Source organism: Moschus berezovskii, chromosome 20 (assembly GCF_049115385.1).
Source record: "Moschus berezovskii isolate FMDL1 chromosome 20, NW_MosBer_1.0, whole genome shotgun sequence".
NCBI classification, from domain to species: domain Eukaryota; kingdom Metazoa; phylum Chordata; class Mammalia; order Artiodactyla; family Moschidae; genus Moschus; species Moschus berezovskii.
Genome location: NC_142479.1, coordinates 26,931,102 through 26,957,089, shown reverse-complemented (window position 1 = coordinate 26,957,089; position 25,988 = coordinate 26,931,102). Strand labels below are relative to the sequence as shown.

Sequence of the window (25,988 nt, the reverse complement as noted above, 5' to 3'; positions counted from 1 at the left end):
CCATGCACGTTAAACAAGCGGCTGGGTTCACCGGGGCCAGGTCACACCTTCCCTTCCTGTTAGGTTATACCCCTGGGGCTGCAGTGAGCTCCCGGCCTCACCTGGCCATGGTGATGCATGCAGGTGTGTGAAACCAAATCGACAAGAGGGAAAGAGGAACCGGGGTTCTCTGGGGCCTCACTCAGGGAGACTGAAAAGCCACCGTCTGGGGGAAAACAGATGGCTCTGCAGCTCAGTGAATTTCTTTTGTATTAATATGTTTTTAAGAGCAGGATCTAGATAAGGAAGAGTTTTGGCACTAGTGGTAAAGAATCCAACTGCCAACGCAAGAGACGCCAAGAGACATAGGTTCAATTTCTGGGTTGGGAAGATCACCTCGAGGAGGAAATGGCAACCTGCACCAGTATTCCTGCCTGGAAAATTCCACGGACGGAGGAGCCTGGTGGGCTACAGTTCACGGAGTCGCAAAGATTTGGACACAATTGAGCACACAATGTGTGGGTAGCATTTACAAGGTTCCTTCCACCCAGTAAGTCAAAGACAGAGTTAGGGGGAATGGAGCCCCATCTCACAGATGAAAAAACAGAGGCAAAGAAAAAAAACAAGAAGAAGGGAAACAAAGGCAAGCCAGAGGCCTCAAGCTCAGTTACTTTGTCAGGATGGAGGGTAGGACGGTGACGTACAGGGTTAATCCATCCAGGCACCAGAGTGCCTCTTCAGAGATGCCCAGGTCCATGAACCCGGCCCCGCTGGAAATACACGAGGTAGAAACAAGAGAAGGAAACCTGGTCCCAGTATGGATTTCTGGGTCCTTCCGCAACAGCATCCTCTCTTGCCAGTAGCACTGTGTTTCCAGAGAGAGGAGCTGAGGACTGAGATGGCTTCCCAGCGAGAGTGTCTCTAGCGCCCCAGGGGCTGCCGGCAGCGAGCAGCAGGCATCACTGTGCAGGTGAGTTGGGGGCCTTGCGGCCTGTCCCTTCCCCCATCAACAGCACCATCATGTGTGATTTCCCTGGAACACTGGGCTCTGCTTCCACTGTCCTTTGTGATCTCCCTGGGACGCTGGGGTCCCCCAGCTCCCTAAGTCCACCGTCTCCTGGCAACCTGTTGGCTGGAAGAAGACAGGAGGGAAGCATGAGTGTTTGAGTTGAGCAGCCCATGTGGGTAGTTTCTTTGGCTGCAGGGTCTCAGCCTTCAGGAATTCACAGACATCTGCAGGGCATGGAAGCCACCCTCAAGGGCCTGGATTCCTGGCGTTCCCCTGGGGCTGGCTCACCAGACGGGGGGATTTGGTCAGACACGCCACACGCCGGCTGCCCAGAGATCCTGAGCCTTGGGTGCTGTCCAGGAGAATCCGGGTGCTGGGCACAAAGCTCCAGGAGCGTCCCAGGGCAGGTTTGAGCTGCCCGCTGTCCCTGTCTCGGGTCATGTGATTGGTCACCTGTGGCAGAAAGAATCAAAGGCTTATAGACCCATAATGCTGGTACAGAGGACATTTGCTCCTATGGCTTCATTTTACAGATGGGAAAGCTGAAGCCAGGTACAAGGAAACGACTTCCCCAAGGCTCCAAGACTTATCACCAGTCTGGAGTAAGAACCCTGGGCTCCTGACTTGCACAGAGCTCTTGCCACTAAACCACGATGCCGGAACTTCCCTGGTGGTCAGTGGTTAAGAATCCACCTGCAGGGGACATGGGTTTGATTTCTGCTCCGGAAAGATTCCATATGATGCAGGGCAACTAATGCCTGCATCACAACTCCTGAGCCCATGCTCCACAATTAGAGAAGCCACCGCAGTGAGAAGCCTGCACAATGCATTGAAGAGTAGCCCCTACTCGCCGCAACTAGAGAAAGCCCATGCCCAGCGACGAAGACCCAGCGCAGCCCCCCACCCCAAAAATGTAGCTGCTAAAAATGGCATTCTTAAAGAACCTATTAAAAGATTCGAGAAATGGTGCCCTTTTTTAAAAAAACAAAAACACAAGATTACAGTTTAGTTGGAAAGTTGATTAAAAGTATATGTATATAGGCAGAGAAAAAAGATTCAATGAAGGTATATAAAAAAAAAACTAATATGGACACTTATATTTAACTGTTTTTTACCTTCTTCTATGAGAAGCATGAAGACTTTCAAAAAATTACTCCATAAGCAGAAAAAGTTACTCTAAAAGCAAAAAAGATCCCTTTCTATGAAGCTCTGGAAAAGGCAGAGCTTCATAGAAAGGGACAGAAACCAAATCAGTGGTTGTCTGGGACTGGGGGATCTTTCTGGGGTGATTGAAATATTCTGTATCTTGATCTCGCCAGATACGACTGTATCAAACCTCAAACAAAGAGAAGTTACTCTGTGTGAAGTACACCTCAATAAACTTGACTTAAAGAAAGTAAAAAGAAAAACAAGACTGTCCCTGGGCTTCCCTGGTGGTTCAGTGGCTAAAACTGTGTGCTCCCGACGCAGGGGGCTCAGGTTCAATCCCTAGTTGCAGAACTAGATCCAGCATTATGCAACTAAAGATTCTGCATGCTGCCACTAAGTCCCAGCGCAGCCAAATAATTAATTTTTTTTAAGTGTTAAAAATAACATTGCCTGATCCCCTGGCTATTTATGTGTCTGATCCCCTCACAGTCTGGCACTCTAGATGACCGACAGAAGTTGGGCTATGACCCGTTCCCAAAGGGTCACTCTGGGGGTTCCGAAGCTGCTGTTTAAGGAAATAAAGAGCGCCTGGAAAGAACACCTCCCCACTTGGTGAAGTCCAGGGACCAGAGAGAAGGCAAGCATGGCTGGCCAAGCCCACTTCCTCACCAGCACTGCCACACTGAGGTCCCGGGCCAAGGTCTTCAGCTCTCGCGCCAGCTGCATCATCAAGGCCAAGCCTGGAGGAGAAAAAGCAAAGAGGGTGGGCAGCGGGGCATCGGGGACCGGGCTGGCCGAAGACGGGACTCCAGAGCCGGCAGGCAAGATCACGACCCTCCACCCTGCGCTCTGCCACACCACTCACCTTCCCTCTGCTGACCTCCCAGAAGGGGGGCGACCACCGCAGCGACGGAGTCCACAACCACCACCTTCAGAGTTGCGGAAGAGCTGCTGACCTGAGCGGGTGATGGGAAGCAGGTGCCACCAACCAGTTGGCCTCCAGGGGGCGCCCGTTACCAGACAAACCTGCTCCTCTAGCAGAAACTGGTAGGAAATAACCTCTTCCACCCCAAACACAGCTGCCCCTCTACGATGGAGCAGTGTTTTTCCCCCCACCCTCATGTGTATGTATAACAGATTATACTGAAGGCTTGGGCTTCCTTTGTGGCTCAGCTGGTAAAGAATCCGCCTGCAATGCGGGAGACCTGGGTTCAATCCCTGGGTTGGGAAGATCCCCTGGAGAAGGGAAAGGCTACCCCATTCCAGTATTGTGGCCTGGAGAATTCCACCGACTGTATAGTCCATGGGGTTGCAAAGAGTCGGAGACCACTGAGCCACTTGCACTTTCACTGAAGACTTGGATGGACCGAGAGAGTTTAAATCACAGGATATCAGATACTCTAATTAAATTTGAGAAATCCCTGCTCAGATCCTATGGTCCCTGATCAGAAAATTTTTTCTTTCTTTTTGTTTTTTAAAGAATTTTTTTGATGTCAACCCTTTAAAAACTCTTTATTGAGTTTCTTACAATATTGCTTCTGTTTTATGTTTTAGTTTTTTGGCCCCAAAGCATTGAGATCTTAGCTCCTCAATCAGGGATTGAACCTGCACCCTCTGCATTGGAAGGCGAAGTCTTCACTGGACCACCAGGGGAGCCCCAGATGTCACTTTTGATTAGGCTTCACTATATGGCGAACGGAATGCACTGCCAGCCCATGGTCACGTTGTTACACAGGACAACATGTTGCATTCTGCTCTCACACGTGTGCTGTCTTGCAGAAGCAAGCAGCCTTGCTGTGAACTGCCTATGGAAAGCACCACATGGCAGGGATAGTGGGCAGCTTTGAGGACTTGAAGATGGCCTCTGCCAGCAACCAGCTGCCACCAAGAAGCTGAAACCTCTAGGAAATGAATTCTGCCAACAACCTGAATGAACTTCTAAGTGGTTCTTCCCCAGCTGAGCCTACAGATAAGAGCACAGCCCACCTACCACCTTCATCACAACCTAATGAGACCCTAAGCAGAGGACCAGGCCAAGCTGTGCCCAGACTTCTGACCTACAGAGATTGAGATAATAAATGCGTGTTGTTTTAGGTCATAGTCTGCAGTAACTCATTATGCAATAACAGAATACATATCATCCAACAGTGCTACAGTTAAAAAAAAAAGTCTTTTGACCTGGGAGTTGAGAGGTTTGGGTCATAAGCTTTGCTCTTAATGTATAAAAAAAAAAAAGTTTTTTGGCCATGAGGTATGTGGGATCTTAATTCCCCAACCTGGGATCAAACTTGTGCCCCTTGCAATGGAAGTGCAGAGTCTTAACCACTGGACCACCAGGGAAGTCCCTAAGCTTTGTGCTTATCCTAAATATGTGGTGACTGTGGGCAACTCACTGAATGTCTCTGGCCCCCACTTTGCTCAATTCCAACAAGAGGGTTGGATTAGGTCAGGACTACTTCATGTCTCAACACATGGGGGGGCATAACCTGCTATGATTCCTATGCCAAGTATTCGTTCAACCACTATATGGTCTAAAACTTGTTAAAACGATTCATGTTACATACAACCCTAGGTATGCCCATGGGAACATGATATGCTTTGGGGTGAGAGGTAAAGTTTAAGATAAATTAAACTAGTCTCTCTAAGGTTTCTCCCAAATGTAAAGGTATATAAATCAGGCACCATATCCTATCCAAGCACCTATCAGGTATATCAGGGTACCACCGCAAATGCCATTCCTAACCTCTCTCCCTTGTCAACCGGACTCTGAATGTGTTCAAGCACTGGACAGAAAATCTCCTGACATCAGGGAAGGTGGGCCCAACCTCTGGACTAGGACATAAAACATAACTCAGTTTTTGCCAGTTAGATGTAAAGGGAATTGGGAAGTGTAATGGTGGGTTCCAGAGAAAGAGGTACAGAAAAGAGAAATCTGTCACTGCCCTGGATATAAATGTGAAGTCATGATGCTCAGAGCCATGGCAGCCACTCTGCAATCATGAGGGGGAAGAGCCAGAGAATCAGGCACACCAACCTAGAACCCTGATATTACGGGTGTGCCAACCTCCAGACTTATGTGAGATAATTAAATGTCCTCAGGGTTCAAGTGTCTGTCAGATAGACTCTATTATTTGCAGCTGAATGGACCCAGTTGGAACGCAGAGATGAACAGGACTGATCCTTGCACTCAAGGAAGGGGCTTACTCTTTAGTGGGGAAGATAGGCATGTGAACGAGGAGGCAAAGAATTGAGGAAGGAAAGAATTAAGCATCCAGAGATCCCATCCTGGGAATGGCAGGCAAAGCTAGAGTCACCAGACTGCACACCGGCCCACACGCAGACAGCATAGGTGAGCTGCGGGGAGCAGGGGAGGCAGCAGATCGGGCTCACCTGTTGGGACACAGCGCCGCGCAGGTCCTGCAGCACGCCCAGCATCTGGAAGATGCCAAACGCACGCACCACCTGGATCCTCTGGAGAGCTCCTGCCTGAAGGGGCGGAAGAGACAAGGGAGGGCCTTGGAGAAGAAGAGCTGGGGGTCGCGCAAGATGAAGAGGGATTTTGAGGTTGAAAGAGAAGAAGCACCTCGACACAAGGACTCAGGTACAGATGGCGATGGGCTCTGTCTGACGGGCCGGTTCTCAACACGCTGGATGCTGAGCTGCAAAGCCAAGTCAGAGCTCCGTGGGAAGGAGTGGCAGTGACCAGTGGGTCTGCCCTGGGCAAGATATGGGGGAGAAACACAGAGGCTGGGTGTGTGTCTGCCCTGAATGAGGGGATGCCAGGGGTTGGATTTCTAGGAAGGATCCTTGTGAGTAGCATCCAACCGGGATGACGTCATAAAGGGGAGGCTTTAGAATACAGGAAGCATTGGTGGAACAGCAAGTTCCAAAGCCAGAAATGACTAGTCACCCAAATGGTCCAAATTCCTGCCGTGTTAGATAATGGGGTCTTACGGTGTCAGAACCTCAAAGGAACCCAACCTTCCTGCCCTTTACCTGCTCCTCCTCGTCCAGGGTCCTGGCCTGAAGCAGCTGGAGGATGCGGGAGGCTGTGAGCCCTCCGTTGGAATCAATGTAGAGGACGTTCTGCTGCAGGCCATGGGCCACGTTTGCTGCCACACAAAGACATACCTGAGTAGAGACGGGCCATTGGGTGAACCACAGTCCTCGAGAAGGGCCCAGAATGAGACTCTCCCCGCCCCCGCCAAATCTCGTCTGGATCCCAGAGGCGCGAATGGGCCCAGAGACATGAGTTCAAATCCCGCTCCTCACCACCCGTCTTCTCTCTTCCAAGCTCTGAAATCACAGGATGCTGGCAGAAGCTTCCCCAGAGATCCAGGACTACGCATCTACCTCCCCCAACCCTCCCGACTGCTGGCTGCAGGTGTACCTGGGTTTTGCCGCTACCCGGGGCGCCTATAATTTCAGTCACTTCTCCAGTGTAGAGACCAGCATCTAGCAGTTTGTCCAGGCTGATGGCAGAAAAGGAGGGAAAAGCATCAACCGAAGGGACTGGAGGGGAGGGAGGAGGAACAGCAAGACGTTCCTTCCAAGCGCTGTTCTGTCCAGAGACGTTCTGACATCTCTGGCCAGGAGGCTTCTCCTTGCGGAGTCTCCTGTGGGGAAAGCTGGCGTGGCCGGCCGAGTGTTACCGCTCTGGCCCCTCATCCTTTCACGCCCGCCTTAAAGATCGCCCCTGGGTAATCACTGCTCTGCGGAGGGCTCTTCGCTGCCCCGTTCAATGGTTCTCCTCTCAGTCTCCATCGCAGCCCCTTCTGGGTTGCCTCGATAGCACTGCCCATAATTTGTCATGTTTTAAAACTCTGAAATAGTTATAGATTCACAGGAAGTTGCAAAAAAAAAAAAAAAAAAACATGTAGTGAGGTCCCGTGTACCCTTCAGATGGTTTCCACTAACGGTAGCATCTTTTGCTCTCAGATGTATTATACTCCATCTCAGTGCAACAGAGAAAAACCACACTGGTGCAGTCCACAGAGCGGCACCTCCATTCCTTCCACGTGTGTCTGTGTGTACCGTTCTCTGTCGTTTCACCCCACGTGTGGGTTTATGGAACCACTACAGTCAAGACAGAGCATTTCCATCTCTGCAGGGCTCCCTGTGCCACCCTTTTATAACCACTTTCACCCCTAAACCCCGAGCCAGCCCCTGGCAACTGCTTAATCTGTTCTCCATTATTATCACGTTATTTCAAGAATGTTGACTTCCCTGGCGGTCCAGTGGTTGAGATGCTGTGCTCCCAATGCAGGCGGCACAGGTTCAATACCTGGTCAGGGAACTAAGATCTCACAAGGCATGGCCAAAAAACAAAGAATTTCTAAAGAGACCCCAGCATGAATATTTCTTAAGCTTCCCAAATGATTCTAATGAGCAGCCTGGGCTAAACCACAGGTCTGGACTCTACAATCAACAATCAATAGCATTCCTGGCCATGAGGATCTCCATAAGGAATTCCCAAGTCCACCTCAACATGGACAGACCCCCCTCCCACCACCACCACCTGCCTTGTGGAACAGAAGTACAACTGAGCCTAACCCCCCGTTTTGAACACAAGTGCTGTCTGAATTTATCCTCCACCTTCCCCTGAACTGGCTTTCATCCTTTCAGTCACTCATTCAGACGTCGCCTGAACGTCTCACATTTCCTAAAGGCCTTTTTCTAAAACAAGGGGGAGGCAGAGATGAACAAGACACAGCTCTGGCCTTCAAAGAACCACCCTTCTCCCCCCGCCCGCCCCGGTCAGTACAGCTGCTTCCGAGCTCGCTGCCTGCTCTCCCACTTGTAAAGACACCCCCACCACTACCGGCCGTGAGAAGACCTACAGCAGAGGGACTTCCCTGGTGGTCCAATGGTTTGGACTCCTTGCTTCCAAGGCAGGAGGCTCAGGTTCAATCCTTGGTTGGGGAACTAAGATCCCACATGCTCAGTGGCGTGACCCAAAAAAAAAAAAAAGCCGATTTAAAAAAACAGAAACCTGCTTCATTTGGGTTAACCAGCATTTCGTGAGCTGTTGACTACAGAACTCCCCTCCCCTCCCATGTCAGAGTAATACCCATCAGGTGTCCAAAGACCACTGTGACAAAGGCTAGAAACCTAGGGGTCATCTTTGATTCATCACTTTTGTATCCCCCCAGCAGGAAGGCTTACAGCATTTCTTCAGTATGCCTCCTACTGTCACCCGCCCCAGATCCGAGCACAACACCCTGCCCTGCTGTATCCTTCTGGGCCTCTCCTGCCAGCCTCCCCAGCCCCATCCACCCCGCCTACCCCAACCCGTGCCTGAAACTCTACTTTCATGACACAGCCTCCTGCCTGGAAGGAGCAACAGGGCAGATGCCTTAGAGCTGAGTTCTTAGGCTTAGCAGTGTGATACGTGTGACCTCAAGGGCCTGGTCTGCCACTTACTCACTGCACGTTCTTTTTTTTTTCCCTTTGGCTGTGCCACCCGACTTGTGGGACCTTAGTTTCCGAACCAGGGATCAAACTGTAGTGGAAGCACAGGAGTCCTAACCAGTGGCCCACCTGGGAAATCCCTAGCTGGGGGATCTTGAGCAAGTCTCACTGAGTCCCAGTTTCCTTATCTATGGGATGATGGCTTTTATTTCTTTTTAAAGATTTTTTGATGTGAATGAACCATTTTTGAAGTCTCTACTGAATTTGCTGCAATGTTGCTTCTGCTTTATGTTTGGGTTTCTTGGGTGCAAGGCGTGTGTGATCTTAGCTCCCCATCCAGGGACTGAACCTGCACCCCCTGCGCTGGAAGGCGAAGTCTTAACCACTGGACCACCAGCGAGGTCCCAGGATGGCGATTTTCATCGCTACAGGCTCACTGTAGTTGTGAAAGCGTTAGTCGTTCAGTCGTGTCTGCCTCTTTGTGACCCCATGGACTGCAGCCCACCAAGCTCCTCTGTCCATGGGATTTTCCAGGCAAGAATACTGGAGTGGGTTGCCATTTTCTTCTCCAGGGGATCTTCCCGACGCTGGGATCAAACCTGCATCTCCTGTGTCTCTTGCACTGCAGCCAAATTCTTAACCCATTGAGCATCGGGGAAGTAGATGGATAAATGAAGAAGATAAGATAAAGTGAAGATAAGAAGATAAATGAAATAATGTACCTAGAGTAACAGTGCCTGCTTCCTGATGAGCACTCAGAGAAGGCCCATCCATTCCTTACTGCACAGAGCAGTCCTGAACCTCTCTGATCTCCTCTGCAGTGACCCATGGTGGCTGCCATCCTGCCAGTTTACCACCTGACCGCTCTCTCTGTATATGCTGGTTTTATAAACTCCCGAAGGCCAGGCCTGCTTCCTGTTAATCACCCCCTCCTTAGCGGCTTGCACACATGCTCACACCGCTCTTGTGTCCACCTGCTCTTCTCTACCCAGTGGACCCCAGTCTCCTTAAGTGCAGGGACCTCACCCATACCCATACCATCTGCACATCTCTGGTACCCATGCTTGACACTGGCTAGTGCCTGATGAATGACAGACCTGAACCCTCAAGCCAGGGAAAGCAAGCACTGTGTTGTGTGAACCCTGCCAAGAGAGCATGTTATGGAAACAGCGAGGGCCAAACCGATCCAAAGACCTTTCTGGTGGCAGAGTTCTTTATCAAATTCCACACAAACAGGCCAGGGAAGAGGTCAGACTCCCTTGGCCAGAAGCCGCCTGTTTTCTTCCAACTCTTTCTCTCTCCAAACATGGCAGAAGGAAACTAGATTCGCCCCCTCCTGCTGCAGTGTACAAGGCATGAACCAAGTTCAGGAACAAGTACCCAGGGCTGGAGCCCCACCACTGCCCCTAGCTCCTCTTGTGCTAAACTCAAGTGGGGTTAATAATCACAAACTCACAGGATCACGAAGAGATTATGCAACCTATGGTATAAGCTTGTTGTCGTTGTTCGGTCGCCCAGTTGTGACCGACTCTTTGCGACCCCATGGACTGCAGCATGCCAGGCCTTCCTGTCCTTCACCGTCTCCAAAAGTTTGCCCAAGTTCATATTCATTGCATCAGTGATATCATCCAAGCAGCATCTCATTCTCTGATGCCCTCTTTTCCTTCTGCCCTCAACCTTTCCCAGAATCAGGGACTTTTCCAATGAGTAAAGTGTTTGCATCAGATGACCAAAATACAGGACTTTCAGCTTCAGCATCGGTCCCTCCAATAAGTATTCAGGGTTGATTTCCCTTAAGATTGACTGGTTTGATCTCCTTGCTGTCCAAGGGACTTTCAGGAGTCTTCTCCAGCACCATAGCTTGAAGGCATCAATTTTTCGGTGCTCCATTGTATAACCTGCTGCTGCTGCTGCTGCTGAGTCACTTCAGTCGTGTCCGACTCTGTGTGACCCCATAGACAGAAGCCCACCAGGCTCCCCCGTCCCTGGGATTCTCCAGGCAAGAACACTGGAGTGGGTTGCCATTTCCTTCTCCAACCACGTGTCAATGGCTGGTACTTAACCTAGTCCTGCAGCACTCTTGCCATATCCATCCTTAAGTGGACAGAGAGGTAGGGTCAGAGAAGAGTTGCTCTGATTTGCTGAATAATAATGAAATACTGACATCTTGTGTTTCAGTGGCTCTCAACCAGCATAGATTTTGCCCCCAACCCACTCAGGGGTCACAGCTGGAGATATTTTTGACTATCAGACATGGGGAGAAGGGAGGTGCTACTGGCATCTAGCAGGCAGAGGCCAGGGAAGCTGCCAAACGACCTACTAAACACGCAGGACAGGTCCCCCCCCCAATAATTCTGCATCCCCAAAAGTTAGGAGCTACGAGAAACCTTCTTATAGGGTAACAGAACTCAGAAGTCCTGACCATCCTCAGCACTGTCTAAAAGAGCCTGCTGGCTTCAGACTCCAGCATCGAAAGCCCAGCGAGAGGCAGTCAGGTCGCCCTGCCTCTGGCTTTGTCCCGCACGCACACATACACACACATACCTTCCAATGCCGGTGGACAGGATGGCAGTGGAGGTCTTCAGTTCCTCGTAGAGATCAGCGCCATTGAAGGGGAAAGCTGAGAACTGAGCCAGCAGCACGCGTCTCAGGGCGACCAGGGCCTGCGGAAGGGGCGGGGCAGTTCAGGATCTGGTCTGCAGCAGCCCAAAAGTGTTCGGCGACGACCCGTCAAAGGAGGAGGCCTTCCAGGGTCTCAGAGGCCGCCGTTATCAACCTTTAGCAACCCCTCTGCTCAGGGATGGGCATTTAGAGACAGCCAGGTGTGGAGCGTGGAGACGGTCAGCTCACCTTGTAAGACAGGCCACATTTCTGGGCGACCTCCTCCAGGTCTGCAGAAACCAGGTCCACCACTGAAAACGAAACACGTGGGGTTGATGGGCAGGGAAGGAGGCCCGGGACGTCCCGCACTTGATTTTCCCGCGCCCGCGCGGACTGGCGGGGCCGTGGGACCCGGCGCGGTGCCGGGCACACTGCGGGGGGTTCTACCCTCCCAGGGGCATGGCTCGCCCACGCCCACGTTCCCGGGCTCCCCGGGGGCGCAGGAGGGAGGGGAAGGGCCCCTCCGGGTGTGCGGGGCGGGCCGTGTGGCCCGCACTGGCGAGCGCCCGCGGTCACCTGTCTTGATCCCGCGGCTCTGCAAGAGCTGGACCATGTCCTGGGTGAGGCCGGGGCACAGTCCCGCGCGGAGCACGCCCATGTTCCCTGGGGGCCTGGGACCGCTCGTCCCGGGGGCATCCGCGGGGCCGTCTCCAGCCGTCCCGCACCCCTCCCCCGGCGCCCCTTTCTGGACGGGCGAGGAATGCAGGAGGCAGCGACCGCGCGGAGAAGGCGGACCCTTCCGGAGCTCGGGCGCCCCGGGCCAGCCCGCCCCGGCCGCGCCGCCGCTTCCGGCTTCCAGGCGCCAGGACCCGGCCTGCGGCGCCACCTGCCGGCCGCGGCGCGGACGCGCGGGCCGGGTGGTCGCGGCGGAGACAGCGCCGGCGGCGCGGAGCCGGGCTCCCAGCGCGGAGGTCACCGCGCCCGACTCGGCGGCTCGGCGGCTCAGCGCCCGCGGGCGCCTCCGCCTTCTCCTGGGCCACGCCCCCCCGGTGCAGCTTTCGTTTCTGAACGCTGGGCCAAAACGTTCGATCGGATCGACCATCCCGACTCCCCGGGGCCTACCTGTTAGCGAAGAAAGGCAGTAAAGAGCAAATCAAATAAATCAGAGAATTACCGAGATTATGATGGCTGCTAAAAAGCAGCAGAGCACAGAGAGGGCATCTGCTTCTCCAGTTTCCAAATAAAAAGAATTTTTACATATACAACGATAAAACCCCTGAGTGTATAGAACACACACACACACACACACACACACGAATTTTAAACGTCCTTGGCTGGACCTCATCCTCTGGAAGAAACAAAACAACTTTACAAGATTAGCTCCGCACAGTCTATTGAGGTGGTGGTGGTGGTGGTGTAGTCGCTAAGTCGAGTCCGACTCTTCCGACCTCATGGACTTTGAGCCCGCCAGGCTCTTCTGTCCATGGGATTCTCCAGGCAAGAATACTAGAGTGGGTTGCCATTTCCTTCTCCATCTAGTGAGGCAGGTGCTATGTTTATCCTTGTTTTACAGATGAGCAAAACGAGGCTTGGAGGTGAAATCATTTGCCAAAGGCTTCACAGCCTATGAAGCTGTGGGCAGAGCTGGACTTAAGAGCTGAGGAATCCCCACCCAGGTGCAAAGCCATTGCTGTTTTAACAGCTTCCGGGTTCCTCACCCCACAAAGTTGTGTGTATGTTTTCCTCCCCATGACATGGTTTCCCTGAGAACAGAAGCAACCTCTGGCCCATTTCTTTATGCCTCTGTACCACCTACCATGGTCACTCAATACCTGAAGACACTTGAAGTGGGGGTGGGACAGAATTTAGAATTTCAGCAGTAAAACCTGGGTATGTGGGCGCTCTGAACCCCATGAACCATCCCAGTTTTCCCTGTGCCCACACAGCTGGACATGGGGTTTGCTGCCTCCCAGGTCTGGATATGAAGTCTCAGAATTCTATCCTCGAGGTGTCCCACTCCCAGGGACGCAGTCCATCCAGTACTGCCTGCCTCCCTCCACACCCAGGGGCCACTGTCTCACCATCCACCTCCTTCTTCCCAGGGCAGATTGGAAGGGCAGAGGTGGTGAGCATTTTGAGATCTTCAGAGAAGAGCAGGGCCACCATAACCACAGAGCCTTAGCCCAAGGGGTGTCATCGACTATTCTGGGGCTCTGCCCGCTCCTGACATTGGCCCTGGGCTGCAGCAACCCCCGGTCAGCGGAGAGGGTAGCCCCTAATTGTTACTCTCTGTGATAATTATGAAGTCAGCTCATCGCACCCCCATCCCACCGCAGCTAAGGGTGTGTCTGCTGCCTCCAGTTTCTCTCTGCTTCCTGTCAGCTCGGTTGTCCTGCATGTTGCTGGCTGTGGTCCCAAACAAACTCAATGGCATCAGAGACATTCTACAAAGTGGGAGATGGGGAGGAGGCCATGCTGAAGAAGGAAACCCTCAACGTCTTGAATGCACTCAATCAAATGCCGAAGCCCTTTCCAAACCCCAAGTCAATGAACAGGACCGTCACGACCAAAGGCCTCCCACTTTCCTCAAGGGGCAGTTTGGTGAACTTCTTAGAGAAGGATGCCATCAATCTACCGTAAGACATGAGTCTGGTCCTTTTCTTTTTTCTAAGGCCAGAGCTGGGTGGGCGGATGAGTTGGGGGGTTGGGGGGGAGAAGAGGGTGTTGAAGAGGCGCCACTTCCTTGACTTATCACAGTCGAGACTCCCAGGGAAGAGCACGTAAGCAGAATTGACCCCAAATCAGTTCTTGGAGGCAGGCCGGCCTCCAGCTCCGGGACGCCTTCTGGGGTTAGCTGCAGATGGGTTGGCGGTGCTCATCATCCTGCTTGGCCCTCACCATGAAGCCAGTTCTCCTGTCCCCACGGTTCCTTTGCTCATCCTCCCTATTCAGCCTTCACCTGCCTGGCTGTGTCCTCCCTCAACCCCCAGGAGCCTGCCCGCCTTCAGACTGAGGGCTGTGTCCCTCCTCAGTGATCACGGGTTTCCTTCACTTCATTTCACAAAACTGTTTGGGCACCCACAAGGTAGCTGGTCCAAGGGTAAGTTCTGGGGATGCAGAGCTGGAAAGCAGTCTGTCCCTTCAAGGAGTTCCCAGCCTGGGGGGTGTGTGCGCGTGTGTGTGTGTGCGTGTGTGTGTGTGTGTGTGTGCGTGTGTGTGTGTGTGGTGGTTGGGGGTAGGGGGCTGTCAAACAAGAATTGAGACTATTACAGCATGGTCTGTGCTATGGCAGGGACAAGTGGAGGAAACAGAGGGAATTTAGTATAGTTTGGGAGGGGGTGAAGTTAAGGGAGGCTGCATGGAGGAGGTGACTCTCAGAGGAAGGGAAGGAGCTAGCCAGTGGAGGGACAGAGGAGCGGGTTGGCATGGGCTGAGGGAAGTGTCTGTCGGGAAGTCTCACGGGTATGTGACCTGTGCAGTTAAACACAGCCTGACACTTGGAAGGACGCTGTTTAGTTTAATGCTTGGATGTTACTGTTTAGAAGGTCTTAATAATTTCTGAAGAAGGGACCTCACAAATTATGTAGCTGGTCCTGATGACGTGAAAGGGGATACAGCGGTCACTCCCTTAGGTACCTGTCAGTAAACAGGTATGGCTAAAGTGGCAGATGCAGGTAGAAAACTTCCTGGTATGGGGAGAGAGTCTTACACTGGGAACCAAGTTTTAATCCAAGTTCTACCACTTATGACCATAGACAAGTTCATTAAGATCCGGGACCCTTGGTCCCCTATGTGTAAAACAAGACCAGCACCATCCAGCAGGGCTTCTGTGAAGATCACAAGGAGTTTTTCTCCAGCGTACAGCCCAATGCCTGGCTGCCCATTCAGCACTGCTGTTTCCAACAAGTAAATCTTCGATAGAGATTCCTTGGGGCTTCCCAGGTGTTCCAGTAGCTAAGACTCCATACTCCCAATGCAGAGGGGCCCAGGTGTGATCCGTGGTTGGGAAACTGGATCCCACATGCCACAATAAGAGTCTGCAAGCTGCAATTAAAGATCCCACATGCTGCAACTTAGACCTGGTGCCGCCAGATAAATGATTTTTTTTAAAAAAATAATAATAATAAAAGATTCCTAAGGACAGTTTATGGACTTCCCAAGTGGCACCAGTGGTAAAGAACCCACTTGCTAATGCAGAAGACATGAAAGATTCGTGTTCAATCTCTGGGTTGGAAAGATCCCCTCAAGAAGGACACGGCAAACCACTCCAGTATTCTTGACCAGAGAATCCTGTGGAGAGAGGAGCCTGGCGGGCTATAGTCCTTAGAGTCGCAAAGAGTTGGATACGACTAAAGCAACTTAGCACATAGGACAGGACAATCTATAATATAACTGACATCCATACCCAGACCCTTCAGCCTCCAAAGGGCCTTGGAAGGAGAGTCATCTATTTCAAGTGTCCACCAAGGGCTAGCATAGGAGGTTTGGGTTGATCAGGATTTTGCAGGAGGACGTTGATGGGGCTGGGGCTCAGGGAGGAAAACTTTGGCCTTGATCAATCAACCTCAAAGCTGGAGGCTGGCCTGGCATGTGAGGGATCCAGGGGTATGTGTGGGTCACTGGATCTGGCTAGAGCAGCCAGGGGAGGTGGGGAAAGAAGCAGGGGAGGGGAGCCAGAAAGCACCAGGGGCAGACAGGAGCTGTGTAGCATCGGGCCTGGGGGATCCAGCTTCTGGCTCCAGCTCTGCCATAGACTACCAAGGTGACCTCAGTCAAGGTGCTTGGTGTCCATAAGCCCTATGGCTGCTTTCTCTAGACAGGGCTCTTCCAGCTGAGGGTTGTGACCTATGAATCTGTCAGGAGCTCATCCTAGTTGATGGAGACCAGTATTATAAAAATGAACTAAATAGAATTTAAATTCCAGAGTACATCACACACAGAGTAAGTACTGGTTTGTGAAACCAGTTAGTCCTGGTTTGTGAAACATTTTAGTTATGTGTGTGTGTGTGTGTGTGTGTATGCATATACTGGGGTTCCCCAGGTGGCGCTACTGGTAAAGAACCCGCCTGCCAATGCAGAAGACATAAGAGACTCAGGTTCAATCTCTGCATCAGGAAGACCCCCTGGAGGGGGCATGGTGATCCAATCCAGTATTCTTGCCTGGAGAATCCCATGGACAGAGGATCCAGGCAGGCTACAGTCCATGGGGTTACATGCATGCCTATACTAGCTTGTCAAGAAATATGTATTTCTTACTTTCAGTTCAGTTCAATTACTCAGTTGTGTCAGACTTTTGCAACCCCATGGACTGCAGCATGCCAGGCCTCCCTGTCCATAACCAACTCCTGGAGTTCACTCAAACTCGTGTCCATTGAGTCAGTGATGCCATCCAACCATCTCATCCTCTGTCGTTCCCTTCTCCTCCTGCCCTCAATCTTTCCAGCATCAGGGTCATTTCAAATGAGTCAGCTCTTCGCATCAGGTGGACAAAGTATTGGAGTTTCAGCTTCAACATCAGCCTTTCCAATGAACACTCAGGACTGATTTCCTTTAGGATGGACTGGTTGGCCCTCCTTGCAGTCCAAGGGACGCTCAAGAGTCTTTTCCAACACCACAGTTCAAAAACATCAAATCTTTGGCATTCAGCTTTCTTTATAGTCCAACTCTCACATACATACATGACCACTGGAAAAACCATAGCCTTGACTAGATGGACCTTTGTTGGCAAAGTAATGTCTCTGATTTTTAATATGCTGTCTAGGTTGGTCATAACTTTCCTTCCAAGGAGTAAGCGTCTTTTTATTTCATGGCTGCAGTCAGCATCTGCAGTGATTTTGGAGCCCAAAAAATAAAATCAGCCACTGTTTCCTCATCTATTTGCCATGAAGTGATGGGACCAGATGCCATGATCTTAGTTTTCTGAATGTTGAGCTTTAAGCCAACTTTTTCACTTTCCTCTTTCACTTTGATCAAGAGGTTCTTTAGTTCTTCTTCACTTTCTGCCATAAGGTGGTGTTATCTGCATATCTGAGGTTATTGACATTTCTCCCAGCAATCTTGATTCCCACTTGATTCCCTCTAGTCCAGCATTTCTCATGATGTACTCTGCATGTAAGTTAAATAAGCAGGGTGACAATATACAGCCTTAACGTACTCCTTTTCCTATTTGGAACCAGTCTGTTGTTCTATGTCCAGTTCTAACTGTTGCTTCCTGACCTGCATACAGGTTTCTCAAGAGGCAGGTCAGGTGGTCTGGTATTCACGTCTCTTTCAGAATTTTCCACAGTTTGTTGTGATCCACACAGTCAAAGGCTTTGGCATAGTCAATAAAACAGAAATAGATGTTTTTCTGGAATTCTCTTGCTTTTTCCATGATTCAGCGGATGTTGGCAATTTGATCTCTGGTTCCTCTGTCTTTTCTAAAACCAGCTTGAACATCTAGAAATTCACAGTTCACGGATTGCTGAAGCCTGGCTTGGAGAATTTTGAGCATCACTTTACTAGCGTGTGAGATGAGTGCAATTGTGCAGTAGTTTGAGCTTTCTTTGGCATTGCCTTTCTTTGGGATTGGAATGAAAACTGACTTTTTCCAGTCCTGTGGCCACTGCTGAGTTTTCCAAATTTGCTGGCATATTGAGTGCAGCACTTTCACAACATCATCTTTCAGGATTTGAAATAGCTCAACTGGAATTCCATCACCTCCACTAGCTTTGTTCGTAGTGATGCTTCCTAAAGCCCACTTGACTTCACATTCCAGGATGTCTGACTCTAGGTGAGTTATCACTCCATCGTGATTATCTGGGTCATGAAGACCTTTTTTGTACAGTTCTTCTGTATATTCTTGCCACCTCTTCTTAATATCTTCTGCTTCTGTTAGGTCCATACCATTTCTGTCCTTTATTGAGCCCTTCTTTGTATGAAATGTTCCCTTGGTATCTCCAATTTTCTTGAAGAGATCTCTAGTGTTTCCCATTCTATTTTTTCCTCTATTTCTTTGCACTGATCCCTGAGGAAGGCTTTCTCATCTCTCCTCGCTATTCTTTGGAACTCTGCATTCAAATGGGTATAGCTTTCCTTTTCTCCTTTGTTTTTGGCTTCTCTTCTTTTCACAGCTATTTGTAAGGCCTCCTCAGACAGCCATTTTGCTTTTTCACATTTCTTTTCCGTGTGTATGGTCTTGATCCCTGTCTCCTGTACAATGTCACGATCCTCCATCCATAGTTCTTCAGGCACTCTATCTATCAGATCTAGTCCCTTAAATCTATTTCTCACTCCACTGTATAATCATTAGGGATTTGTTTTAGGTCATACCTGAATGATCTAGTGGTTTTCCCTACTTTCTTCAATTTAAGTCTGAATTTGGCAATAAGGAGTTCATGAACTGAGCCACTCAGCTCCCGGTCTTGTTTTTGATGACTGTATAGAGTTTCTCCATCTTTGGCTGCAAAGAATATAATCAGTCTGATTTTGGTGTTGACCATCTGTTGACGTCCATGTGTAGAGTCTTCTCTTGTGTTGTTGGAAGAGGGTGTTTGCTATGACCAGTGCGTTCTCTTGGCAGGACTCTATTACCCTTTGCCCTGCTTCATTTCGTACTCCAAGGTCAAATTTGCCTGTTACTCCAGGTGTTTTTTGACATCCTACTTTTGCATTCCAGTCCTCTCTAATGAAAGGACATCATTTTTGGGTGCTAGTTCTAGCAGGTCTTGTAGGTCTTCATAGAACAGTTCAACTTCGGCTTCTTCAGCATTACTGGTTGGGGCATAGGCTTGGATCACCGTGATATTGAATGGTATGCCTTGGAGATGAACAGAGATCATACTGTTGTTTTTGAGATTGCATCCAAGTACTGCATTTCAGACTCTTTTGTTGACCATGATGGCTACTCCATTTCTTCTAAGGGATTCCTGCCCACAGTAGTAGATATAATGGTCATCTGAGTTAAATTCACCCATTCCAGTCCATTTTAGTTCACTGATTCCTAGAATGTCTACGTTCACTCTTGCCATCTCCTGTTTGACCACTTCCAATTTGCCTTGATTCATGGACCTAACATTCCAGGTTCCTATGTAATATTGCTCTTTACAGCACCGGACCTTGCTTCCATCGCCAGTCACATCCACAGCTGGGTGTTGATTTTGCTTTGGCTCCATCTCTTCATTCTTTCTGGAGTTGTTTCTCCACCGATCTCCAGTAGCATACTGGGCACCTACCGACCTAGGGGGTTCCTCTTTCAGTGTCCTATCTTTTTGCCTTTTCATACTGTTCATAGGGTTCTCAAGGCAGGAATACTGAAGTGGTTTGCCATTCCCTTCTCCAGTGGACCACATTCTGTCAGAACTCTCCACTGTGACCCATCCGTCTTGGGTGGCCCTACCGGGCATGGCTCATAGTTTCACTGAGTCAGACAAGGCTGTGGTCCATGTGATTATATTGGTTGGTTTTCTGTGATGGTGGTTTTCAGTCTGTCTGCCCTCTGATGGAAAAGGATAAGAGGCTTATGAACGCTTCCTGATGGGAGAGATTGACTGAGGGGAAAACTGGGTCTTGTTCTGATTGGCGGGGCTGTGCTCAGTAAATCTTTAATCCAATTTTCTGTTGATGGGTGGAGCTGTGTTCCCTCCTTACTTTAACTCAAGGTAAAAAAAAAAAAAAAAGATTTGAAAGTTAAATTTTTTGGATCCTGTACTTCATCAGCAAAAAATTTTGAAGAGTGGGGAAACATGGGCAAGGTTTTTCTTTGTAACAGCAAAGAATTGGTAACAATACAAATAACCATGTAAAGGAACACTGTACAACAGTTAAAATGACAGAACCAAAACAGATTAATCTAAAAAATACAATGTTTTAAGTAAAAAAAAAAAAACAGCAAACAGCAAATGAATATGTTCTGAATGATACCATTTTTTTATGTAAAGTTTAAATTATGCAAAATAATAACATACATATCTAACAAACCTATAAAAACACGTGAGGAATAATAAACACACAATTTAAATTTACTGCTCAGTCTGCCTCTGAGGGAGAGGCTCAGGAGAGGGGTGGGAGCAGAGTACACAGGGGGCTTTAGCTACACTGATGCGGCTTTAGTTCTGAGTTGGATGGAAGCTAAATGGAAGCCTAATATAATATGATCATTTTTTTCCAGTTTTATTGAGACACAATTGACATTTAACTTTAGTTAAATGTTGCATGCTTTATTTTAAAGCATGCAACATGATTTGATAATTGTATGTATTGTGAAATCATTACCCCAATAAGCTTAGTTAACATCCATCACCACACAGGTACAACTTTGTGTGTGTGAGATGAGAGCTTTTCAGACCAAATCTCTTCCGTTCCGTCGCTCAGTCGTGTCCGACTCTATGTGACCCCGTGGACTGTAGCCTACCAGGCTTCTCCGTCCATGGGATTCTCCAGGCAAGAATACTGGAGTGGGTTACCATTTCCTTCTCCAGGGGATCTTCCCGACCCAGGGATCGAACCCAGGTCTCCAGCATTGGAGACAGACGCTTTAACTTCTGAGCCACCAGGGAAGCCCCCCAAATCTCTTAGGAACTCTCAAATACACAATATTGTTAATTAGAGCCTCCACTTTGTGCATCGGTGTGGTGGTGGTGATGGTTTAGTCACTAAGTCATGTCACTTTGTACATTACATCCCCATGAACATATTATTCTTGATATCTTGAATGAGTCTGAAATATTTCACAATTAAAAAAAAAAAAATTAGAGGACTCCCTGGTGGCTTAGTGGTAAAGAATCCGCCTGCCAATGCAGGAGACATGGGTTCAATCCCTGGTCCTGGAAGATCCCACATGGCATGGAGCAGCTAGGCCCGTGCACCACAGTTAATGAGCCTGTGCTCTAGAGCCCAGGAGCTGCAACTACTGAAGCCCGCACACCCTGGAGCCTGTGCTCCGCAACCAGAGAAGCCACCGCATTGAGAAGCCGAGCACCACAACTAGACAGGAGCCCCTGCTCTCTGCAACTAGAGAGCCCGCCCAGCAATGAAGACCCAGCACAGCTGGAAATACATACATAAATACATAAATTCTAAAAATAAAAAAAATGAGAACGGAAGAAAAGTTTTTGAGCATTCACCCAAATAAATATATATGTATCTGTGCCATTAATTTTACATGATGTATATTAATACATATTGGTAACTGTCATAAAAATCTAAGTAAATAAATGTAGTAATTACATATTAAACAACAGTAAATAAATATTTAATAAAACGTATTATTTTTCTTTTAGATACTTTTAGATATTTTTCCATATCCCAGTAGATTGTTATGGTCATTCCCTGGGGTGTTTGCCCCCTACCTTGGAGGAAGGACTTGGAGTTTTAGTGGTGTTTCTAAAAATGTGGTTCTCAGAACACTTGCATCAGAATCACCTGAGGATCTTACGAAAGATGCTTTAGCAGCTTCCCCAGTGCCATCCCAGCTGGGGACCAGGGACCAGGAATGTGCATTTTTCACTAGTAAGTGTCCTGCTGAGTGTGACGCACTGCTGCCAAGCAAGAATGTTCTGAGCGGCTCAAAAGCAGTTGAGCGCACTGGTAAGTCCTGCCCAAGGCCTGCCTGCCGCTGGGAGCTTCCAGGCGGCAGGGGCTGGGGCAGCTGCCTCCATCTGTCTCCCCTCTCTCCCCTCCCCCTTCCAGGAAGCACATGCCAGTGGAGGATTCCGAATGCAGCTCCGATGACACCAGCATCTCCCCCATGTCATCCACCTTGTTGAATCCCATCAAGTTGGCCGTGACCCAGCCCAACAGCAGCTTCTTTGCGGGCATGCTGGAGGGCGAGCTGAACAAACTCAGCCTCTCCTCGATAGCCAAGAGCACAAAGAAGGGGCACCTGGCCCTCTGCCCCCCGTCTAAGTCCCAGATGGCCCCTGGGGGCCTGCTGGACCTCGACAACCCTGAGCTGGACACAGACACGTCCTCGACGCCCTCAGAGTCCTCTGTGGTCTTGGAGGTGCCGGAGGCGCCCTTCATCTGTGAACACACGGTCAGCGACTCTACAGCTGTGGTGCGTTTCCTCCCTGTGCATCTGGCAAAGGCTTGATGCCCCCCCTTCCCCCACCCCCACATGCCTGGCACTGAGCTGAGCTCACTGGGGAGCATGTGGATACCTACAGCCTGCATCCTGAGCTCTAGTGCATGGGTTGGGAGAGAGGGCATGTCTATAAAGAACTCCAGCGCAAGCTAGAGAAGGTTCAATGCTGTAGGAAAAGTTCAGACCGAGTGCCACTGGGGATTCAGAGGGAAAGAAACGTAACTTCCAGCGGCAGGAGTAAGCTTTGGTGCTTTCAGTGACATTTGAGCTGGGACACAGAGTTAGGACTTAAACATCTAGAGATGAGGAAAGGCATTCTGTGCAGGGCTGACACTAGCAAAGGCTCACATGTGGGAGGAAACATCCACGTCCTAATTCAGGGTTGCTCACACTTTCCAGCACCTGCAGATCTGATCACCATGTTACCAACAAAGTTCCTCATTTCTCGAGGTTCTGACTCAGTAGGTCTGGGGTGGGGCCTGAGACTCTGCATTGCTAACACATCCCCAGGTGGTGCTGACAGGCCCACGGACCACATGCTGAGTAGCATTGTTCTGGATACAGTAAGGGAACAGCAGGAGGGGGTCATTTTCCAGAGGTCCTGTAATGTTAGGCTACTGTATGGATTTTTCAGTAAGCAAAGAGGACCAGCTCTGTGCAAAGTTTTCTATCAGGTGAGAGATGCAATATGAGTTACATATTGGAAAATACCATCTGGTGGCTCAGACAGTAAAGAGTCTGCTTGCAATGCAGGAGACCCGGGTTCGATCCCTGACTCGGGAAGATCCCCTGGAGAAGGAAATGGCAACCCACTCCAGTACTCTTGCCTGGAAAATCCCCATGGATGGAGGAGCCTGGTAGGCTGCAGTCCGTGGGGTCGCTGTGAGTCAGACATGACTGAGCGACTTCACTTTCCCTTTTCACTTTCACACATTGGAGAAGGAAATGGCAACCCACTCCAGTGTTCTTGCCTGGAGAATCCCAGGGACGGGGGAGCCTGGTCGGCTGCCGTCTATGGGGTCACACAGAGTCGGACACGACTGAAGTGACTTAGCAGCAGCAGCAGCAGCCTAGATGGAGGAGAAACTGGAAATGGGAGACAAGACAAGTGACAGCAGGGCCGCAAGTCTGCAGTGTTAGAAACAGCCTCTGCAATCGTTAGTCTGGCTTGGCAACCATGGCTGTAGTACATGGTGGACTCAGGAACGATTGGTCTGAACCTTGACTCTGGCACTTAATTGCTGTGTGGCCACGGCCAGACACTTGCTCTCTCTGAACTTGTAACCCCATCTGCAATGAGTTAGGTGGACGAGATGACTGCTAAGGTCCCTCTCAACGGACACACAGTCTATAGAATATGGAGTTGAGCGTACACTCTGAGGTTGGTGCGGCTGCCCAGGGAGAATGGCTCAGGCTTTGGACTGGTGGGGCCTCAGCTAACGTGGGGTGTGCCTACCACCCTCGGACACACCTGCCTCAGCTCCAGCGGGAGCAGGGATGGGAATGGGGTCTTCTGACCCACATTGCAGAGGGGCTGGTGGGGTGGTAAGGGGAGGCCAGGCCAGGCCAGGTCTGAGGAAGCCTTGGGGGTTCTCTCCCCCTAGATTTCCTGGAGCTACACCCCTGGCAAGCAGCAGGTCAGTTTCTACCAGGTCCTGTTACAGGAGGTGGTCAGGAAAAACAGCGGTGAGATGCCCAAGGCGAAGAACCGCCCCTGGATCTTCAATAAAATCCTAGGCACCACCGTCAAGTTGATGGAGCTGAAGCCGAACACGAGTTACTGCCTCACCGTCCGCGCAGCTAACACCGCTGGGGTGGGGACGTGGTGCAAGCCCTACAAAGTGAGCTCTGGGAGCAGAGGGGCCCGAGGGTCAGGGGCCTAGAGGTTGGGAGCACCCCTGTACCTCCAGGACCTCTCCTCCTGCTGGCTTTCCCTCTCCCTGGGCAGATAAGCCTCAATTCCAGGCTGTTCTCCTTGGGGAGGGTTGAGTAAGTCACTTTGGGGCTCCCTGGAAACTGACCTGTTCGTTCATCCCTAATGTGTGTCTCTCCAAGCCAGTGGCTTCTGGATTCTTCAACTCAGTTATCAATGATTGTGAGTGGGTTGGGAAGTCAAGGGCACTGAGGGAAAAACAGGAAGAGCTAACGGGGACAAAGCAGGGAAGAGCCTGGGGGTGGCAGGGCAGGTCCGAGCAGACACTGCCGAGCTTGGAAACAGCCTCGGTAGGGCACTCGGAGACCCCACTTCACAGCCAAACGAGAGGGCGGCAGAGGCGAAGAGGTGGCCAGGGTCAGCTCTGCCAAGGAGTTCTGAGGACTTTGGTCTCTTTCAGTTTGCGACCGTGGCCACTGACTTGAGCAGCTTCCCCGAGAACAACCCCATCCAGGTTACTGTGAAGCGCAAGGAGCCCCAGCAGAAGACCGTGTCCCTCGGGCTGGAGGACATGCGCAGGCTCGAAGATCTGGAATACCTCTTTCCCTACTAAGGGGGAGGGTCCCAGGAAGCCCCTCACCCACCTTCAGCTTCAGCCCAGGGCCCTCAGCAGTCAGAACCATGAGATGTACCACCAGCCCTGAGCCAGGGAACCACCGACCACCCTGTTGGTCCCGGGGCCTGCAGCCAAGGTTCGAGGGGAGCTCCGCTCACCCGGAGTCTCCACAGGCCAGGCCAGATCAGCCTCCACTGCCCGTAGCTGCTAGGCTTCCCTCCCCAGATCTGGGCTGGTCCAGGTCCCTCATTAAAACCTCCAGGTCACCCAGCACCCAGAGATTCTGCTTTGTGCCACTGACGGCCTCAGCCGCAGCCACTCACCCTTCTGGCTTCTGCCAGGACTGAGTCCAGGTAGGTCAGGGGGACACGGGGCCATGAGATGCCATCACCTTTCCCCGTGGGAGAGATGGTCCCCAAAGACTACAGAGCTCGCCAGGAAAAAGTGATGCTGGACAGAGGTAGTGACAGCCTACATACTGTCAGCCCAACTTGAGCTTGGGAGACACGGGGCAAAGTGCCTGAGCTCTGAGGGGAGGGTTTAATCCCTTGTTTCACCTCGGCTCTTCCTGGATGTGACAGCTCAAACAAACCATTTACGTTTCTGGGGCTGAATTTCCTCTTCAAAAATACAGGGATCCAGTGGTTAAGACGCCGTACTTCCAATGCGAGGTGTGAGGGTTCAGTCCCTGGTCAGGGAACTAGACCCCACATGCTGTGTGCCGTGGCCAAAAGAGAATGGTTGCAGGGGGTGGGCGGCGATAGCACAGAAACCTGCTTTACTTGGCTTTAGCCAGCATTTCCCAAGCTGTTGACGACAGAATCCCCCGCCTCTCCTGTGTGAATTACATTCATCACCTGTCCAAAGAAAACTGAGGAAGGCTAGAAACCTATTTGGTTCTTTGACTTCACATCTGTATCCCCCCTGGGGGCATGGTATGGCCCTTCCAGGCATGGCTGCAGGGTCACTGTGAGGCTCAAGTGAGAGCCCAGCAGCAGAAAGCCTGACAGAGTGGGACCTCAGAGCCCGTCGCCTCCCTTCACCCCACACGCAGTCTCACTGCAGAGACCAGGCAGGTGAAAGCCGAGAACCAGAGCCAGGCAAGGTGCAAAATCGTAGAAGCACAGATGTGGGTGGGGGAGGGTGAGTAGGACCAAAATGTCAAACAAGGCTGTGGCCCCGAGTGCTCAGTACAAGGATGGCTGGAATTCAATCCGGCTAGAGGCACCTGGTCCTGGAAGAGGAGTGAGTGGAGGCAAGACCTCGGTCCAAGGTCTGAGCACGTCCT

The 25,988-nt window shown here is 50.7% G+C and overlaps 2 protein-coding genes across 5 annotated transcripts; one reads left to right on the top strand and one right to left on the bottom strand.

Annotated features, from left to right (window-relative positions):
* Positions 1 to 496: 496 nt before the first annotated feature.
* RAD51D (RAD51 paralog D) lies at positions 497 to 11,979 on the bottom strand. Of its 4 annotated transcripts, none has more exons than XM_055401019.2 (11): positions 11,726 to 11,979; positions 11,399 to 11,460; positions 11,093 to 11,211; positions 6,528 to 6,609; positions 6,134 to 6,268; positions 5,721 to 5,853; positions 5,528 to 5,623; positions 3,003 to 3,093; positions 2,807 to 2,877; positions 1,277 to 1,441; positions 497 to 1,111 (listed from the first exon to the last, which is right to left on the bottom strand). In XM_055401019.2, exons 1-11 carry the CDS (start codon positions 11,805 to 11,807, stop codon positions 939 to 941), a joined length of 1,209 nt encoding a protein of 402 aa, XP_055256994.1. In that variant the 5' UTR covers positions 11,808 to 11,979; the 3' UTR covers positions 497 to 938. The 4 variants fall into 4 exon arrangements, with proteins under 4 accessions (XP_055256994.1, XP_055257005.1, XP_055257034.1 ...); XM_055401030.2 differs by having other exon boundaries at positions 5,721 to 5,796; positions 11,726 to 11,952; XM_055401059.2 differs by lacking the exon at positions 5,721 to 5,853.
* Positions 11,980 to 13,539: 1,560 nt separating this feature from the next.
* Positions 13,540 to 24,697, top strand: FNDC8 (fibronectin type III domain containing 8). Its single transcript, XM_055395826.2, has 4 exons — positions 13,540 to 13,785; positions 21,818 to 22,184; positions 23,816 to 24,052; positions 24,545 to 24,697. The coding sequence occupies exons 1-4, from the start codon at positions 13,577 to 13,579 to the stop codon at positions 24,695 to 24,697; spliced, it is 966 nt and encodes a 321-aa protein (XP_055251801.2). The 5' UTR covers positions 13,540 to 13,576.
* Positions 24,698 to 25,988: the final 1,291 nt, after the last annotated feature.

Bases quoted from the DNA above. Each gene is read 5' to 3' on its own strand.
- RAD51D (XM_055401019.2), bottom strand. From the start codon at position 11,807: ATGGGCGTGCTCCGCGCGGGACTGTGCCCCGGCCTCACCCAGGACATG. The intron at 11,461-11,725 runs GTGACCGCGGGC...TTTCGTTTTCAG, and splicing joins GAGCCGCGGGATCAAGACAG to TGGTGGACCTGGTTTCTGCA. The intron at 6,610-11,092 runs GTATGTGTGTGT...TTCTGCCATCAG, and splicing joins CTGTCCACCGGCATTGGAAG to CCTGGACAAACTGCTAGATG.
- FNDC8 (XM_055395826.2), top strand. From the start codon at position 13,577: ATGGCATCAGAGACATTCTACAAAGTGGGAGATGGGGAGGAGGCCATG. The intron at 13,786-21,817 runs GTAAGACATGAG...TCCCCCTTCCAG, and splicing joins AAGGATGCCATCAATCTACC to GAAGCACATGCCAGTGGAGG. The intron at 22,185-23,815 runs GTGCGTTTCCTC...CTCTCCCCCTAG, and splicing joins TCAGCGACTCTACAGCTGTG to ATTTCCTGGAGCTACACCCC.